At 41.4% G+C, this 18,933-nt stretch overlaps 2 protein-coding genes across 5 annotated transcripts in view; one reads left to right on the top strand and one right to left on the bottom strand.

Moving 5' to 3' along the window:
* Positions 1 to 15,599, top strand: part of camk1db (calcium/calmodulin-dependent protein kinase 1Db) — a 30,622-nt gene extending 15,023 nt beyond the window's left edge. For 3 of the 4 annotated variants that reach the window (XM_015030200.1, XM_015030199.1, XM_015030198.1), the window contains 10 exons: positions 1,726 to 1,857; positions 3,742 to 3,816; positions 8,542 to 8,680; positions 8,970 to 9,096; positions 9,426 to 9,501; positions 10,289 to 10,401; positions 12,500 to 12,578; positions 13,253 to 13,340; positions 13,463 to 13,625; positions 14,450 to 15,599. In XM_015030200.1, the coding sequence (XP_014885686.1) occupies positions 1,726 to 1,857; positions 3,742 to 3,816; positions 8,542 to 8,680; positions 8,970 to 9,096; positions 9,426 to 9,501; positions 10,289 to 10,401; positions 12,500 to 12,578; positions 13,253 to 13,340; positions 13,463 to 13,625; positions 14,450 to 14,598 (1,141 nt within the window). In that variant the 3' untranslated portion in view covers positions 14,599 to 15,599. Of the gene's footprint in view, positions 1 to 1,452; positions 1,555 to 1,725; positions 1,858 to 3,741; positions 3,817 to 8,541; positions 8,681 to 8,969; positions 9,097 to 9,425; positions 9,502 to 10,288; positions 10,402 to 12,499; positions 12,579 to 13,252; positions 13,341 to 13,462; positions 13,626 to 14,449 lie in introns of those variants that run through there. The other variant, XM_015030201.1, reaches the window with a different exon arrangement.
* A 38-nt stretch (positions 15,600 to 15,637) lies between these two features.
* Positions 15,638 to 18,933, bottom strand: part of ucmab (upper zone of growth plate and cartilage matrix associated b) — a 42,158-nt gene continuing 38,862 nt past the window's right edge. Inside the window, exon 5 of the mRNA XM_015030203.1 lies at positions 15,638 to 16,625. Coding sequence (XP_014885689.1) covers positions 16,510 to 16,625 — 116 coding nt within the window. The 3' untranslated portion in view covers positions 15,638 to 16,509. The remainder of the gene's footprint in view (positions 16,626 to 18,933) is intronic.

The following is an 18,933-nucleotide window of genomic DNA, read 5'->3' as shown; positions in this document are numbered from 1 at the left end:
CAGAGGAACCAAATAAGCACATACCAAAGGGAATGTTTTAAATCAGTGTTTTTTTTGTTTCATAATTATTGTAATCCAAATTAGAATAAATGTAAAGTCGTTGTCACAATGCTCATTATTCATTCTGGTTGTTGCCATTTTTAAGGGATTTTCACCACCAGTTCTGTTTTTTTGTCTTTCTTTAAGCTCAATAAGTTTCTCTCGGTCAGACCTGGTCCTCTGTCTCTTACAGTTCTTAGCAGAGAAAAGCAAAAGTCAGCTGTCAGTGGTGTAAATGCAGTTGCTGATGAAACTGCTTTTGCTTTTGCCTTTAAAACAACTCAGATATCCAAAGTGATGTTTGAAGGACTCGATTCAAACTTTTCTCTTTGACTCGCCTTGATCGTCCAGTCGTTGCTATAGACCTGCTTCATGTCGTTTTGTAAGTAAAATGATTAATTATCAGGACAAAAACAAAAGTTATGTCATGATAATGGAATATTTTTCGCTCTATTTTGAGGTGAGTAAATTTGCAGTATCAACGTGTTTTAGAAAAGCTCACATTGTTTGTGCCTCTAAAAAGCTTTCTGTGTCTGAAAATCTAGATGGATTATGATGATGCATTTAAATGCACTATGTAAACAACATAACCTATACCAAGGTGGTTGTACTCACTTTGTTTTAAAGGAACTCTCTCTCTCTCTCTCTCTCTCTCTCTCTCTCTATATATATATATATATATATATATATATATATATAAACTTTGGTGTTTGCATCGTAGTCACTTTGTAAGTTTAAAATCAAAAGATTTTTTTTTTTTATCTATGCTTTCATCAGTGAGTTAGCCTCAGATCAAAACCACCATATTTTCCCTTGGTATACTCTGATTGATATCCTGAAGGCCATATGCTGAAAAATATTTCAACTTTTACTTATTAAATGCATTAAAACTTAGAATTTCTTCCATTTTTTTTATTTAGAAACTCATCAACCAAGGGCATTAGTCATTTTTAGTGTACAACAGGAAAGTCCTGAAACAAAGCATGAAAACGTTAGAATTGGCTTAAAAAAAGGTCTATGGGAAACATTTCTCATATTTTCTTGTAAAATAAAAAAACAGGCTCCAGTTAACTGAAGGTAACTGCAGCATTTTAGCTCATGTCAGCTTCAGTCCTGGTGAATGTGACCCAAACGAGTTGCAGCTTTCCAGCTCTGTTCAGGATGCTGACATGAAGCCAATCTCAACATATGCGGAGGGGAAAGAGCGTGTGTGACGAGGAGAGGAGGGAAAAAGTAACCACTGTGTCTGCTTTGCAAGACTTATTATCTCTGTGGTATCATAGCAACAGATAGATTGCTTCAGCAGATATTCCCTTAATTCTGTATTTGCTTTGTTTTTAAACACGCTGGTGTGTGGAGGCAGATGGTAGAAGAAGACGAGCTGTCTGCCCTGCTAAATGGCTGATTTTTTTTTTTTTTTTTTTTTTTTTGGACGGGGGGGGGTTAAAAGTGTTTGCCATGCGTTTGGCCTCGCGGCGGGTGGTTGACCACGGTCATGGACTTTCCCGAGTCTCAGTAAATATTCACAATATGCTGTTTGTGTACTCTGGCCCGTCTGCCTCTGAGTGCCTGCTCTCCGCTCACTGACGATGTGTCAATATTGTCTGAGCTCGTATATGGCCGAACTGATGACCTCCCCCCTTCTCTCTCTCTTTCTTTCTCTCTTTTTTTGTCTATGTCTTGCAGCGGTGCGTTTTCTGAGGTGGTGATGGCTCGCGAGAAAGCCACGGGAAAGATGGTGGCCATCAAGTGCATCCCCAAGAAGGCGCTCAAGGGGAAGGAAACGAGCATCGAGAACGAGATCGCCGTGCTTAGGAAGTACGCTCCGCCGAGCCACTGAGCGGTTTTCTGGGGTAGAGCTCTAGGAAAGCACGCACCCACCTCGCTTTATCCTCGGGGCAAGCTGTGGTTCTCTTGCTCTCTTTTCTCTGGCCGCTTATTTAGTCTCTGTTTATTTAGCCATCAGTGAGTAGCTTAAGTGGCTCCCCTGTCTAGTCCCAGCTATCGACACACACGCACGCACGCACACACACACACACACACACGCACACACACAGACACACACACACACACACACACCTGCCCAGGTGGCTTTGATAAGATTGCACTGACACCAGGTGACACATCCTCCTCCAGGGGCTGATATATCAATACTCAGAGCAGCTCAGTTATCAGTCATTTTAAAAGTGAGCATTGCATTGCTTGGGTGTAGTTGCTTGGTTACAGCTGCATTTTCCTCTCTCTCTCTCTGTCTCTCTCTGTCTTTCTCTTGGTTTGTGATCTGTTTTTCTTCTACCACTCTTTACGCTCTCTTCTCATCTCTGACAGTCCTCAAACTGCAACCTCATTTTCATTCCAGACTTGGAAAGCAGAGAAGTTGTGAAGGTTGTTTGGTCCTTTGAGGCTTTCACCTCCTCCTCCTCCTCCAGCTCCACCTCACTCTTTTTAAACGCTCACCCTTTTTGAAGACCTTTTGTCGACTTTATTTTACACTGCCTGTACTCTTTTTCTCGCCTGCCCGGCCACATGCACTCAGTGCTTTTATTTTTCGTTTATCCTGAGGTTTTATAGTTTAACATGTAGGCATTCATTCCCCTTGGGGGTTTGCACAAATTTTTTGCCATGATTTCATGTGATAGACCAACACAAAGTCGTGCACAGGTGTGAAGTGGAAGGAAATGATTCATTTCTTTCAAAAGGTGCTGTATACTTCAGTTTAGCTCCCTTTATTCTTACACCTTGAAAAAAAATCCAGCGTAACTTCCTTTGGATTTCACACAGGCTGCGGTGCATCTTGTCTTTTTGTTCTTTTTGTTTTTTGTTTTGCCCAGATGGGACCCATATCCGACTATTTTTCTGCAATCTGAACAGCCCAATCGGGATCTATTCCCAAATCTGATTTGAGCCTCTTTCATATGTAAAAGTAATACAAAATCGATTGTTTTCAAGGCACCCACAATCTGAACGATCATGTCGCATTTAATCCGTGATTTACATCATTAAGGTGAGAGATGCATCATAATTCTGCACCACTGCACCAATTATAAAAGACATAGCATCATTCACTTCTGGCTCCGACTGCACATCCAAACAGACTTCTCTACAGACGTTGCAGCCACAACATGCAATTTCTATTAGATGTTCTTTATTTTGATTAGTTCAGACCAAAGACCTAATCGAAAAGTCTTGAAAGTTGCCGTCTAGTGACGTCTCCATTGACTGAGCTAGAGCTATTTTGCACATGAAAATACGGCATTTCAGTCTGTAGGTGTGCGAAGCAGCAGAAGGCAGACGTTGCTCCTGAAGGTCTTAAAGTCTAATTGAAGCAGAATGTGGTTTTATAAGGTCTATTTCTGGCAGGCTGAATTAAATTACACTACTTTATTTTATCCTGTTTGAAATAAAAATGTAAATGATTGTATCATTTTCCTTCTGCTTCACGTTACGCACGACTACATGTTGGCATTTCACATAAGATCCCAACAAAACGCGTAGCAAAACTCGCGGTGTGACAAAATGCTGATAAGTTCAACCCTTTTTGCGGCGCTCCATATTTGACAAGCGCACATTTATTCTCACAAAGAAGCGTAACAGAAACAAAAGACAGATCTGCTCTCTGTCAGCCGGGTGTCATTTTAAGAGAAGGCTGAAGGAGGTTTCAGCTGTTGCTAAGCGAATTTTCTCTTCTCTCCCCCCCTCCAGGATAAAACATGAGAATATTGTGGCTCTGGAGGACATCTACGAAAGCTCCAATCACCTGTACCTCATAATGCAGCTGTAAGTACAACAGCCCACCATGCTGTTAGTTTAGGTCAGCTCTCGGCCTCCCATTTGGCCCGTCATTTCGATAATGTGCTGCATGCTGAGCCTGAGTGAGCGTCTGCAGTGCCCTTGAGGCATCTTTGCTTAAGTGAATGCAGCAACGTGTAAAAAAAAAAAAAAGTGCAAGTTCTTACTTCAGCTATGCTTCTTGATAAAGAAGTAGGTTCTTTTGGTTGGATTCAGGTGACAATATTGATGCTACTGTTTTTTTCTGAGTAAATGTGAAACTGAATCAGGAGTCATTCTGTCTTCATATCTGAACAAACTGCAGTTATTTTACAGCTAAGGCAACAAATATTGATGGAAAACTTAATGTCGTTTTCATGATTCCACCTTTACTGGCATTAACAGAGACTTGGAGATGCTCAGTTCAAGAAAATCTCCATAAAACCAAAACTCATCTTCCCTTTTCATCTCTTTTAGATTTACACACGTAAGATATTATAGCTGGTGCAAGTTTAAGCTTCAAGAATCGTTAATTCAGTTGGTCTCTCACATAGATGTGAAGCAATTCTCTTAACTTCTTTAAAACATTGCTTCAGCTCCTTGAGGTTAGTTCATTTACGTTCCCATCACGCCCTTGAGGTCGAGGTCTGAACGTTGACTGGGCCATTACATCACCATAGTTCTCGTTTTGTTCCCCCCCAGTCGTTCTGTTGTCGATGCGCTGCTGGTGTCGACATCAATGTCCTGTTGAAGACACGGCTTTGGCAAAGCCTCAGCTGTCTGATAGATAGCCTGATATTTTATTCTAGAACATTTTCACATACAGATGGCGACTTAATGACAGGAAATTACTCACAACCTGAGTCTGAAAAATAAGCCCAAATCATCCCCTCCACCTCCTCCACCGCCGTGGTGGACAGCTGCCGTGAGGTGTTTGTGCAAATGGCCTGAGTTTGAGTTTGAAATATTTCCAGTTTGGTCTGATCCAGCCGACAGACTCGGTTCATCCGGGTAGATTCAGCTCTGACTTCAGAAAGCTCACACTTAGTTAGCAAGTTGTGCTGCCGTTTGCCTTTTTTCTGGCGACTCTTCCAAATAAACCGTACCTGTTAAACTGTTAGTTATGGCTTGACCTTTGACATTTAACATGCTAACTGAGACCTGAGATGAACCTTTAGGTTATTTTGAAATTTCTCTAAGCTTTGCATGACCTGATCTGGTGGGAACTCTTAGGAAATTTGGCAAAGGTCTTAAATATTATTAAATTATGATCGACCTGCAACTTTTAGCTTGAAAGTGCAAACTTAACTCAGGTTTTATTAACACAACTTTGGGTTTTCTCTAATTTTGTTAGGGCTCAGAAAAGAGTAGTAGAGACATTGTGTTATGATAAAGAAAGATCGATATTGTTATTGCAATTAAATTTTGTCCTGAAACTGTGCAGCCCAATAAGGATCTGAAAGTTATATTCATGTTTTTATTTCTTTACAAAATGGTCACCAACCAGGTTTCATTTTAGTGTTGAATTTTAAACCACAGATGATTTACAGTAATATTACATTATTAGTCTCTTTTACAGCACAGATTTTACCAATTATGTTGTAAACTGTAACTCATCTCCCAGAGGTGAGTGAAACTCTCACCATTAGTTTCTTTTACTGTGTAAAATGCACATCTTCACGATTTTAAAAACCCTCCTCGCACATTTCTTTTTTAATTTTTTTTACAGCGTTTGTGACTAAACCATCTTTAGTTTAACCCATGGCTCGCTGCCCTCCCTTTGTCTCTGAAAGCTGCTCGATGTTGCCTTTCCCTCATTCTTAACTAAACACTGATTGCCAGTCATCTGTGAAAGCGGAGACGTACTCACGCTTGGTGCTAAACTTAATGAGTCACTTGTTATGCCTTTGCCTCGTCTAATTGCAGATTGAAGGAGTTCAGGATGGCTGCCTCATCAAGCCCGAACGCTGCAGAGACGCATACTGTTATTGTGTATTATAATGTTGGTGTGTCGATACTATTGGGAACGTTTATATGAATAATATAATTGGGTAATCATTTTTGTCCTTTCCAAAAAAAAAAAAAACACTTAAAATAGTTTGCAGTCGGTTTTTTTCTCTCTCTCTGACGTTACGTCATCCACCCCGATATCTGGCTTGAATTTTGGCCCATTCCTCCTGTCAGGTCTAACGTAACTCTGTGTTGGCTTCTATAAAATGTTGAGTTTGATTTCCTTTGGTAACTAATTTAGCAGCATGATTGGAGTCATTGTTCCTTTATTGAACAAATTTGTACCCAGACTTTCATTTTCAGTTTGATATCTTGAGACGTCGCTTCAATGTTTCCACATGAAGTTATTTCTTCACGGTTTTGTCCGTTTTGTGAACTCCAGCTGTCTCTCCTGCACCACGCTACTCACACATGATGCGACCGCCACCGTACTTCACATTCGGGATGCTGTTCCCCCCCGTTTCCTCCAAATGTAATGATGGTCAAACACTTTAGTTTTAGCTTCACCAGACCACAAGACTAATCCCCAACAATTAAGGTCTATCTTCCTGAGTGCGTTTGAAAGCTACAAGCTGACTTTCTAAGTTGCATTTGGAGCTCAGCTTCATCCTCTCTTTCAGTTCATGTTGCTACTCGGATCACTTAATGATTATTTCGCCCGTTTCTGTCAGCGTCTTTACAAGGCCTTCTCCTTCCGGAAGTACTTTTGAGTCGTCGCCTTAAAATATATTCACAGATGTGCATCTAATCGTCTCGACTTTTGTGAGTTACTCAAAGGCTTTACAAAGCTTGGCGTCATCGTCTTGGCTTTCCCAAATTCTTGGAAGTAAGTAATAATAATAAAAAATCCGTAATCTGATATTTAGCTAATAGAAATAATTTTGGTAATCCTAACTGACCTAAACATGAAAGGTTTGATTTAATGTCACACAGTGACGGGGAAAACGGTCTGCAGGTGGGTTACGTCCCGGACATCCATCTGATGTATCGATCTAATTTTCTGTTTCTTTATTAAGGTGGTTTTTGCATAAATATTTTCAGGATGCTACTGTGGACTTTCCTGTAGTGGTGATTTCTAGAAAATTCATAACAAAAATTATAATAGTATAGGTTAATTAATAATCCTGCATTGAAACACAAAAACTTGAGATGTAACTTTAGACAAATCACAATGCAGTCTGGGATATTTTTAGAAGCTTTCGCTGCCTCTGTGTGTTCACAGTCATAAGGGAATTTTAAATGGCACATTAATGCAAACATTTTTCTTCCCTGGTGCTGTTGTCACATGAGGCAGCATCAAAAACAAACCTCAGCTCATCCATGACCAATAAAAGTAATTATAACGAGTAAAAAGACAACCTGGTCTAAGTTTCTCAATCTGTCTGTGCATACCAAGAAAACTGTCTAAAAAAATAATTTGAGTAAAATTTTCACTCTAGATAGCAGAAAGGAGCAGAACTTAGCAAAACACAGAGCTACAGTATTTTAGTATTAACGACAACAAAAGATCTGATTGTCATTTCCTGCGTCTGGCTGGCCAGATAACGCGAGTTATAAACCCCAAAGGATATTAATGGGACAGGTGTCCAACAAGCTTATGACGTCCATAATTCTTCATGGAAATGAGAGAAGAAAAAAAACAAACATCATGCAAAACATTTCTGCTATGATTTTACCTGAACGTTGTTCGACGACTCTAATAATCGCTATGAAAATAAGAGAACCTGCAGTGAGTGGTGGTCTCTGTTTGTACAAATATATGGAGGGATTTTGTACATGTATATCATGTCATTTATATGAATACGTTGATTTTTCAATTAGGTGGATCGATGGTACAAATGTCCGATTTGAATACATTTTAAAAGCAAGAAATTGATCCACCAGTTTGAATTAACTGTAGATTTTCTCAAAACATATAAATACACCACCACATGTATTTTAGCAGGTAGTGTTGCCATCAACAAGGTTTATCCTGCTGGGATATCTGACCACTTTTCATTGCAGAAATGGTGCAGTTGATTAAAACCAGCAGGTTTCCTGAGACATATTCAGCTTTTATTAATTATGGAGAAGCCAGAAATAATCAACAAGCGAAATGCCAGCTTTCTTTATCTATCACAAAACCAGCTTTGTTGTTTCTATTGTCATATTGGACCTGTTTTAGAGGTCCGGTTAGCTCAGGTGAAAGAACATCGGTCACAATGTTTAGCAATAACTTGGAAACACTGATGCTTATTATCAGTCCCTGCAGGATGTTGCAATGGTTTCTTTCTCTTTTGTTTTTTTGTGATTGTTGTGGCCTAAAATTACTGATTTCGCTGCAGCTTTTCCGAAAAGAAGTTAAGATTTATTTTTGCCATAAGATTGTTTCATAAAAAGTTGAAATTGCTGCACCTTTTCCCTTTTCTCATCAAGCTGTAATCACTCCTTACCTGACCTCTGCTGGCCTCTGGCCTGATGTCTCCTCTCTCACTCTTTGCTCTTTCTTTTAAATACGTGGAAAGCAACAGTGAGCACAACTTTTGTATGGAAACAAAGGAAAATCGGGTTTAACTAGCAAGCAAGGGATGTAAAATATTTAACAAAATTAGTATTCTGGTTTACAAGCTTAATGTGATATACCAACATGAATTAACTAATCATTTAAAGCCCACTAGATCTTTTTAATGCTATTTGTTCTTTTTGTTTCTGTGTCATTTCTTGTGCTGCTTTTTGCACCAACAGGGTTTCTGGTGGCGAGCTGTTCGACCGGATCGTAGAAAAGGGCTTCTACACAGAGATGGACGCCAGTCGGCTAATTCGTCAAGTTCTGGATGCCGTCAACTATCTCCACTCCATGGGCATAGTGCACAGGGACCTGAAGGTACGGCAGTATTTCACATTTGTCGTGTAGGCGTTTTGTTTTTTTTCTGCCTGCGAGGGGGAGTCCCTGGCATTGAAACCTGCGTGGGTTTCTGTCACACGTTGCGGTGATCACCCGTTGGGGTTAAATGTCAGGGGATTTTCCTTCTCGGTAAACTGTAGGAAGGGTCTTGACTGAGCCGTGAAAGCTCTTTAAACGACAAATCCATCCGACTTCTTTAGCCTGGATGGTTTGAGACGAGGGAAAGCAACAGGCTGAGCTACTGGCTGCTTCCTGTTTGTGTTTGCAGCCCGAGAACCTGCTCTACTTTAGTCCTCACGACGATTCAAAGATCATGATCAGTGACTTCGGCCTGTCCAAGATGGAGGGCACAGGTGGCGTCATGGCCACGGCCTGCGGGACGCCTGGATATGTCGGTAAGGTTGCCCTCCCAGCTGTGGCTTTAGGAGAAAGTGCAAGCTGTTCTTTGTAAATATTCATATCTCGCTTTATGTTTTTTATACTGCAGCTGTAAACCTCAGTTTATTTCATTTGGAGTTTTTGTGATAGACCAAATTTATTTCCAAACAAGGAAAGTGAAAAGTTTAGTATGCAGATGTAGTTGGCCCCCATTTCCCTTAAACATTCTTAAATAAAATCCAGATTAACCAGATCCATAAAGAAACCCAAACATTTTTCTCCAGCTGCTAGGTTCCTCTGCACAGAAGAAAGTATTTCTGACCAATAAAACATTTCATTGTTTCAGCTCCCGAGGTTCTGGCGCAGAAGCCGTACAGTAAAGCGGTGGACTGCTGGTCCATCGGGGTCATCGCTTATATTCTGTGAGTACTTGACATTATCTAACATTTAACTTTTTTTTTTTTAGTTCGCTTTATGAATGAACATTTGCTCAGAACAGAAACCAGCAGGGAGCTTAAACATCATTTAACTCCGCATGAAAATTATGTAAAATAAAGATGACAATTCAAGAATCAGAAAACGTCCTAATCTTGATCACAGCTTTGCGACGTCTTCAAGATCACAAACATTCAGCCAGGATTGTCACTGACAGAGATTGTTGCTTAACTATTAGAGATTGTTAGTTAACTATTGAAATGCATCCAGATTCCAGGTTGAAGCTCATTCATTAGTAACCTACCTACGCGGTGGGCAGCCAGAGGGATCCCTACAGCTCCATTAACACGGAAGTTTTCAGTAGGAAGTGTTGCACACAGTCTTATTAAGCGAAAGAGTTTCACTTATTAGCAAGCAAAAAAAAATCCCTGATGCTGTAATCTATTGATTAAATGATAAGAGTTTGAAGTTTTTATGTTTTTCACATCTGTTTGTAGAAAATACACAGTTTTATTTTCAGACGACAAACCTAAATGCCTTTTTTTCCTCTATATATTAACACTGGATTCCTATTGTCCCGTTTTTTTTTAATGTTCTTGAAAATCCCTCTGTGCCGTCTTCTTCTGTTGCATTATATAGAGAATCCAACTGCCAGTAAATGGGATTAGGCCACTGTAAATCCTCTAAGATTCGGGTTGAAGACTCTAACATCAGCAGCATAACAACCTTCGCACCCACCGTTGTGTAATCTTTCGAACTTGATCTTCCTCCCAGGCTTTGCGGCTACCCTCCGTTCTACGACGAGAACGACTCAAAGCTTTTCGAGCAGATTTTGAAGGCAGATTATGAGTTTGACGCACCGTATTGGGACGACATCTCAGACTCTGGTAAGCTGAAGTTTGTGTGTGTGTGTGTGTGTGTGTGTGTGTGTGTGTGTGTGTGTGTTCTCGCGCTGCGTTTGAAATAAAGGGTAAATCAAGGCCCCCAGAGATTCTTCCGTTACATAACTCTGCCAGAGCTAACAACCTTGTGTTTAAAGCCGCATAACAAGGCAAAAAGTAAAGTAATGAGGGGACACAGTTCAGCAGCTGCCATGGCAACTTAATCCTGCAATGTCTTTATATCCCACGTTTGGTGTCAAAACATAACAAGCAAGCTATTTTCAAGTGGACATGAATCAGTAGCTGCATTTGGCTTAGCTTAGGGGGCGCCGGCCTGACAGTTTGTCAACTTTCAGCGTTTTTAGACGTATATGCCACCTGCGTCTGAAAAGCACCCGTCAGTATCCCACGACAACAAACGTGGGACTCCTGTTTTACCTAAAATAGCGTCATATTTAAATCTTCTTCTGGCTCAGTGGAAAACAAAGAACCACAGCCAGAAAAGTGACAGCAGATCCTCTGAGTGGAGTCAGAAATTTCATAGACAAAGTGTAAATCGTTGACTTTCACAGCCGTGTGTCAAAGAGAAATAACTTCTTTGCACAGGCCTTTTATCTTTTAGCTGTGTAATGGAGCACACTGCCAAGACTGCATGTTATTGCTTGCTAGCACCAGCTAAAATTGGAATTGAGATGTCATTACAGTGTTATTTTTATTTCATTTACATTTTTATTACATGCCAAATTGGCCAGGATTAGAACTACACGTGTTAGAAACATTTTAAATGCTTCCTATTTCATAACCTTGTGGTTTTTTCTTTAAACTTTAATTTCAAATTCTTGTCCAAATATATTCGCAGACTCCAGAAGATGAAAAAAAAAACAGTCTGGAGACTTTAGTCATCATATTTAGTCACCAAATCCTGAAATTACATAAATTGTGAAAATGTGGCTGGTGATTCAGACGAAGCATAAATGTCTAATGCTCCGATGGGCACACACACATGAACTTTATTCAAAACATTCAGGAAATCACCAATCACCAGCATTCATTAAGAGTGGGAAGAAAAAAAAAACAAACAACTGTAGTTTCCTGCTAACTTTAGCTTAACCACAGACTCGCTTTAAACGTCAGCATTTTATGAATTGGGCTTTTGTCACACACTGAAATCATTTATGTGATGCAAATTTTATCCGTGCGGCACTTCCTGCGTCCTCTGCAGATTCATCTGATCCTGGGAGTGAAGGAGTCATATTGACTATTTCCTGTAGTGACTCATAGCTGGAGCCGTTCTCCGGCTGGAATCGGCTAAATGGATTGAGATTAAACGTTCGAGGAAACAAACTCTGCAACATGTTCACGTCTGACCTTAAAACCGTCTTGTGATACATCCTTTGTTCATTTTAGACGTCATTTGCAGACATTAATGTCTAAAGCTCTGGCTACTTTGAGTGTTTTCAGTCAATTATCAGTTTACAAAAACATACACATAAACCTTACCAACACACTCAACAGATAGCATGTTTAGCAACTTTATTAAAAAAGAAAAATGGAGATGCATCAGTAAGGCTTTTACAAGCAAATGCATATTTTTAGTTCTCATTTGTTTATTTGTAAGACCTGTTTTATGTTGTGCCAATATATAATGTAAAAAAAAAAAGATTAGAGCACATTCAAATCACGAGTGTAAAGTGTAACTATAGGAAATTGCGTTGCAGGTTCCTTAATAGAGGTTGTCAATTTCAGATGATGATGTGTTAATGCACAGTTCCTTATTTTGTCCTAACTTTTAACTAAAGTCAGATCAAGGCGTGTTAAAAAAAAAAAAAAAAGGGGGAGGTTAAAGTTTCAAGGCATTTAATTAACAGAAGGAAAAAAAATATTTGCTCAGTTAAAACCAATCAAGAGAAACTTGCTTGTTTCATTCATCATAAAACCCTTCTAGTTTTTTCTACCAATCTGCTTTGTTCTTGTCAGTAACTGTGAATTGTGATGCTTAAATGTGAGACATCAGATGAAAACATAAAAACCTTGAGTGCCGGAAAGTGAAGAACTCGTCCTCAGCTGGATGCGCACTTGACTTTTCTTCTTGTCCTCTTCACAGCCAAAGACTTCATCAGCTGCTTAATGGAGAAGGACCCCGAGAAGAGATTCACATGTGACCAGGCTCTTGAGCACCCCTGGTGAGGAACCACACACGCACACACCCACACCCACACACACACACACACACCTCGTTTCATAGCGGTGTGACGCAGATTGCCAGGCTTACGCATGTGTCATGGAGAGCTTGTCCTCCCACAGTCATCTGTCAGCACGGCTCCGAGCGGCGGGCCCACCTCTGCCGGGCAGCGCCAGCGTCTCGGGGAAGAAATCTTCTGAATAAATCCCCGCCAATTAGTGGCTTGTATCCTCAAGGATCCTTGAAGTCTTAATGAACAACTGGGATGTATTCCCAGGTCTGAGTCAGGCCTAACGAGGCCGAGACGGTGTGGGCTGACGCATCCCGCCGAGGGGGCCAGCAAATCTGTTGGGGAGTAAATGGGCATTTTTGTGGGTCGTGGGCAGGTGGTCGTTCTGATGCGACCGGCGGGAACAGATGCCGTAATGGAGAGAAACGGCTTTCGTTTGACAGGGTTTTGTAAAGAGATGCGATGATGATGAATGTGAGAGGGAATCCTGCAGAAACAGCAGCCCATCACTCAAAAAGTGCTGCAGCCCAATGGAAAGAAATGCAGGGATTGAATATGAAAACAGCACGGGGATCATTCTGCTGGCAGGACGGTGTGTGTGCGTGTGTGCGTGTGAACGCTTCCACTGATTGTGTGTGTGTGTATTTTCTTTTCTTTCTCTACAGGATTGCTGGAGACACTGCTCTGTGCAAGAACATACATGAATCTGTCAGTCGACAAATGCGCAAAAACTTTGCCAAAAGCAAATGGAGGGTATGTGAAACTTTAAATCTTATTTACCAAAAAGAGCAAATAAAGCAATGTTTTTGTTTCTTCTTGCTGGGGGAAAAAAAAAAAAAGCAGAGTAATTTCTGTTTTGCACCTTCTCCGTTTAGCAAGCGTTCAATGCGACAGCTGTGATCCGCCACATGAGGCGTCTGCAGCTCGGCACCAGCTTCGGAAGCAGCATCCAAAGTGCCAAGCCTGCGCCGGGTCCTCAGAGCCGAGCGCCGGCCAAGAGCCAGTCTGTGGACTGCGCCCCGCTCTCCCTGAAGGACTGTGAGTGACTCTGCGGACGCCAGCTGTGATCAAAACAGACGCGTTTAACTTCCAGCTTGGAGTTTAGCCAAGCTTTCATCCTGCTGCCCGCTCCGTTAAGACGATCAATGCTTCTGCTGCCTTTGGGTTTAATACATCATCTCTTTAAAAAAAAAGAAAAAAGAAAAAAAAGAAGCCTTTTTGCAGCGCTGCTGATATGAGACATACAATATCTTCCAAAAGTATTTACAACCCATAAATGTTTTACACATTGCAACAAACAAACCTAAATGTATTTTGATAGGATTTTGTGGGCTAGAGGACCACAAAGTGGCACGTACATTGTGAAGTTGGGTTTCCACTCCGCAAAATCTTAGCAATAAGAAATTGGAAAAGCATGGTGCAGCTGAATTAGATCCAGTATGACCAAAGGAAAGTATCACCTCACTGCCTCTGATTTAATGTCAGTGTGAGTAAAGCTGTTTACACAAGGTTTGTTCAAGTGAGAAACAGGATTGCTTTGCAAGAAGACAAAATTTTATCAAGTGTTTTTGATGTAGTTTCTAGTGCAAACGTCTTAGTATGCTTGGAATAAGAAAACTAACTTACAAGTAACTTTTTGGCAAGAAATCCGAGCTTGTTGTAAGTCAATAATTCTTTTAATATTGATGAAAATGTTCTGGTTCCATTCGTCAATATTAAGGAATTATTGACTTGATGCAAGCTCCAATATCTTGCTGAAAAGTTTGAAATACATCATGGAACTAAACTAACCAGCAACTCATTATTACATAAAATAAAATGCAGCACATTTCTGTTTCTAATCCGTGCCATGTCTCCTGCAGGTCCTCCTATCGCTCCTCTTCCATCCGTCGTCAAAGTGCACAGCCAGGACTCTGACCTTCCCGTGTCACTGGAGGAGCCCCAGGTGGTGGCCGAACCCACCCGGCCGCGCCCCTCCACCGTCACGGTCATCCACACTGGGACTAAATGACGCCAGGTTCCGCGGGAGGTGAGCTGGGAGACCACCGAGCTTTGAGACCCCGGTTGAGGGGGTCTCACGATGCGACACGGTTGCCCAGTTTTTCCATCCCGCCGCCTCCCGTCTGCTAACGCCAAACCCCGAGGGAGGAAATTTGAAGAGCCCTGACTCGGCCTCGTTTCGCACGGCGCTGCTTCCCCTTTACGTCTTCACACAGACATGGAAGTTCAGATGAAGGAGGGGAGAAAGGGAAGACTCACCTGAAAGCTGCTGCTGCTGTGGAGACGACGGCTTGTCTGGCAGGCGAACAAACAAGCGACTGCTGACGGAGCAACGGGACTAAAGGGAACTCTCTGCTGGAGCTTGACTGTGAAAAGTCGTTCCGCTGTATGCCTTGTTTAAATATCCTGCCTGGAACCGTTCTGTAGAGTCATGTCATGCAGGTGAAACGTATAAAGCTTCAAACTGTGGTTAATACTTGTGCCATCATCTGCACTCTGAACCTGCTGTTGTTCAGGCGGCTCCCGTCCAATCCGCTGTGGTGTTTTTGCAGTGACGGCTCACGGCGTCATGACTTCCAACAGCATGGCTGTCAGTGTTGTGTCTTTGCTTTATTTTATTTTTTTAAGTTAACAAACAAAGCAGGACAATCTGCATCGGTCATGGCTGTGATTCCAGAGAGAGAGTGCAAACGATTGATTATCTATTGGGAATATTTATTTTCCTATATTACATATAATGACTTTTTGTAAGAATATAATTTGCTGAGACGTGTAAATGTTTATTAAAACTGGACTTGCAGTTATTGCCACATAAATACAATATCTACTAGATGTGACTTTGTAATTGCTGTTTTATTTAACGAGTTTCGATGTGACTGTAATGTCCTCCTTCATCCACAGGAGGGCGTTCTATGAGTTCTCAGGGATCTACAGGGATGTGTGCTTGAATCTAACCAAACGCCTCTGTGTGATCAATCACAACTGACTCATCCGACTTACTGAAAGACATTTTTTTTTTAAAAGAAAGAAAAACACCTAAAAACAGGTTGTTTTTTTATCCCCATGTGCCACAGGGATAGACGTTTACTTCCTGACACTATGTTTCTTCTCGGTAAACCTGGAACATGACGGGATGTGGAGAACGACCAGTGATGTGACGGTGTTTCTGCTTCATTTTGTTCCCCCGTGCTCTGCTTCCGCTCCTGAAGTGGCTGCTCTGAGAAACAGCTCCACTCTGTGTTTAATCACTGTGCTTTTCATACCAGCCTGTTGAATTTAGCTGAAAGACTCCGTCCTCATCCCCTCCTGCTCTGTCGCTCTGTAAAAACTGCCTCTGACAAAGAAGAGAAAGGGGTCCGTCTTTGTATTTTCTTTGTGCTTTCTCTACTTAACTTTAATCACTCAACATGAATGTGGAATTAAAAAGAAAAAAGAAAAAAAAAGCAGTCCAGAAATGTAACAAGTGCATGGCCAGTGTATAAGGTTTTGCCAACTTTTAATAACAAAAGATGTGGTGAGTATCAAAGATTTTGGAAGTATACTTGCTGTAAATACAAGAACTCTACAACATTCACCAGTCTTGCGTGTTTTATTTTATGTGATTAGAAGAAAAGTAGAGGTGCATCTGTGCCGATATCTGTAATTTTGGGTGATCGGCTGATCTTATCCAGCGATCTCATCTACCTCGGCAAAGGTAGATGTTTCAGACAAAACAAAGTGGTATGGGCCAAAATCGGAATCGGAAAGCAGGTCAGGCTTTTTAAAAGATCGGTAATCGGCCAGAAATCTGCAATCGGTGCAACCCTAAAGAAAACATGAAGCAATGAAAGATTTTAAATAAGTTTACCTAAAACGCCATGCTGCAAAAATGTGTCTATAGTTGTCTAAACTCCTCTTCCTCCCCGCCTCCGCTGCATCTGTACTACGTGTGACACGTACCGTCATTGTCCTCCTCGGCATAGCTCTCAAACTCATTCCTCTTCTCCTCGTGAAACTCCCTCTTTCGCTCGTCAGCAGCCAAAACCTGCCTCTGCTCCGCTGCAAACAGAAGAAATCAGATAAGGAGGTAATGACCCAGATTTTAGAAGGGTTCTCTGCTTTTTCTCCTATTTTGTCGCTATTGCTTCAAGAGGCAGTTTTATGTAAACTCAACTTTTTTGAGCTATGCATTGTAATGTTATTCCCTCATCAACAAATCTCCTCCTCAGAGCTGCATTTTCCAAGCTATCAACCTTCCAACTCTCAGAGCAACCCTTCCTTTTGACTCCCCCACTCCGCTCCTTCAGACTAGCCAGCAGCAATTAGCAAACACCTGGTGGAACTACGCATCTGCTGAGCGTGTTATGCAAGCTATTTCTCAGTGAAACGCTGTTAAATCGTTGCTTAAGAGCCAATAAAAGAGCAATGTTGTGATGAGTTCCTGAAGAGTGCCAGAAAAAGCAGGAGTTTCTTAAATAACTTGACAGTGCTATGATTATGTGGCTGGGAAACATATAATCAGACTAAAACACACCAGGTGCATTAACAGTATTTGCATAATGTCAGGAGCACATTGAAAAGAGGGAGACCCGCGGTACCGCAGCAGCTGCAGAGACCCACGGCTCCGCTGGTAGAACCTCTTGTACCAACTGCAGATCTAATCTTTATGAAAGAGTCGCTGATCTGAAATGTTTAAATGGAAAAAACAACAAAAAAACAGGAAACCTGTTAGGGTTCATAGCTTTTGTTCACTTAGTTATTTTTCTGAAAGCCTTTTTCTTTTTTAGCAGTCAGATTGTCAGTGAAACTCACATCGTCTGCAGTAACGGTGGAGGCATCAGCTCTGACCGGGAAAGAGATTGCAGTGCTCACCTTTCCAAAGAAAGGCCACGACCCCTGACCTTTGCTCAGACATGGCTGCTCAAGTTTGTGCTTCTGCTGTTAACAGCAGAACATCCTGAGACTAAACAAGGCTTACAGACTGAGGTTGACAGTAATTCTATTTTGTATGACTGTAATTTTCTTTTATTATCGTTATTGTTATTATTATTACCATCATTACATGTACAGCCAGGAAAGAGCATTCAAAATGTGTGGCCAGTTTGTCCTTCTTGCCTGTCTTTGATTTTGTCTGGTCAAATTCCTCATTGAACTCCCAGCCGCTCTCCCACCTACTCACTCCTCCATCCCGCTCCCAGCTTTTTTTTTTCTCTCTCTCTCGCTCTTTTTCACCTTGTTGGCAGACATGCGCACGGCATGTTACACAACATCGCACCTTAACGCTCTTGAGGCTGTCGGCCGTCACGCAGAAAGCGGCTGCGCTCAGAGACGTGGTCCGGTGTGGGTGTGGGAGCTCCATGCTGGCCTGTGACTCCTGCTGCTGGGAGGGGAGCAGCAGGAACTCCCCGGGCCAAGTTCAGAAACCAAAACAGGCCCGACGGTCACCAGCTTCACAGCAGCGTGTTGTTTGTAATGCAACTACAGACTGAGGTGATCAGTTAGCGAGGGTAAATCTGCTAAAGATTAACCAAAGCGCCACAGCGACCCGTCCAGGTTTTACAAAAAAAAAAAAAAAAAAATTAATTGTTTTCTTAGAATGAAAACACAGACTGATTTTCTTAATGCGTTTGGAGACAGAAATGAGACAGGTCTGACTAAAAATACATTTAGAAAAAGCACATCTCAGTAAAACAGAGACAAAGCAGACATCAGCAGAGTCCCCGCCTAAGAATTTGTAAGCATTAAACTCTTAATCCACTATTTTCACATGTCGTAAGATTTAACTGTATTAAACACTATGAATATTTATTTTCCTCAACAGTAGGAAATATCGATGTGTTTACCGTTAATCTATTTGAATGATTTGTTCCTTAAATGACCATTAGTATTATTTTTTTGGCTAATACATTAAATAAGCAAATAATCAAACTAATATAGCCGACTAAAAGCACAATAAAAAACTTAATCAATAATAAAATGTTCTACCATATCAGCCTCAGGAGATGATTGAGGGATGAAGAGATGCTGATTTCTGGTTCTTTAGGCTCAAACCGGGTCTGCAGGTCCTCTCCTGATCTATTCTGTCTGCGCCACGATGGACACATGTTTTAAAATTGTCTCATTCGTCCTCACAAACGTTATTCCCACTCACGTCTGTATCTTTACGAGAAGTTTTGCTTCTAAGGACGGTGGATTATCGGGTCAAGGACGTTTTAAAAAGACCCGGGTTGATAGCACCTTACCGCGGCTGCGTAGTGTCCGTTTCTAGGCAACCGTGACAACAGTGTCGGTCCGTAGCTTTCTGGGGTCCTTTAGCTCTCGCCACCAGAATTTAGTTGACCTTAATGTTTCCTGTGTTTTATTTTGG

This window comes from Poecilia latipinna, unplaced genomic scaffold, assembly GCF_001443285.1.
Source record: "Poecilia latipinna isolate Pla-1442-1.1 unplaced genomic scaffold, P_latipinna-1.0 Scaffold175, whole genome shotgun sequence".
NCBI classification, from domain to species: Eukaryota; Metazoa; Chordata; class Actinopteri; order Cyprinodontiformes; family Poeciliidae; genus Poecilia; species Poecilia latipinna.
The sequence above is the reverse complement of the archived record's forward strand: the minus strand, read 5'-3'. Positions and strand labels throughout refer to the sequence as shown.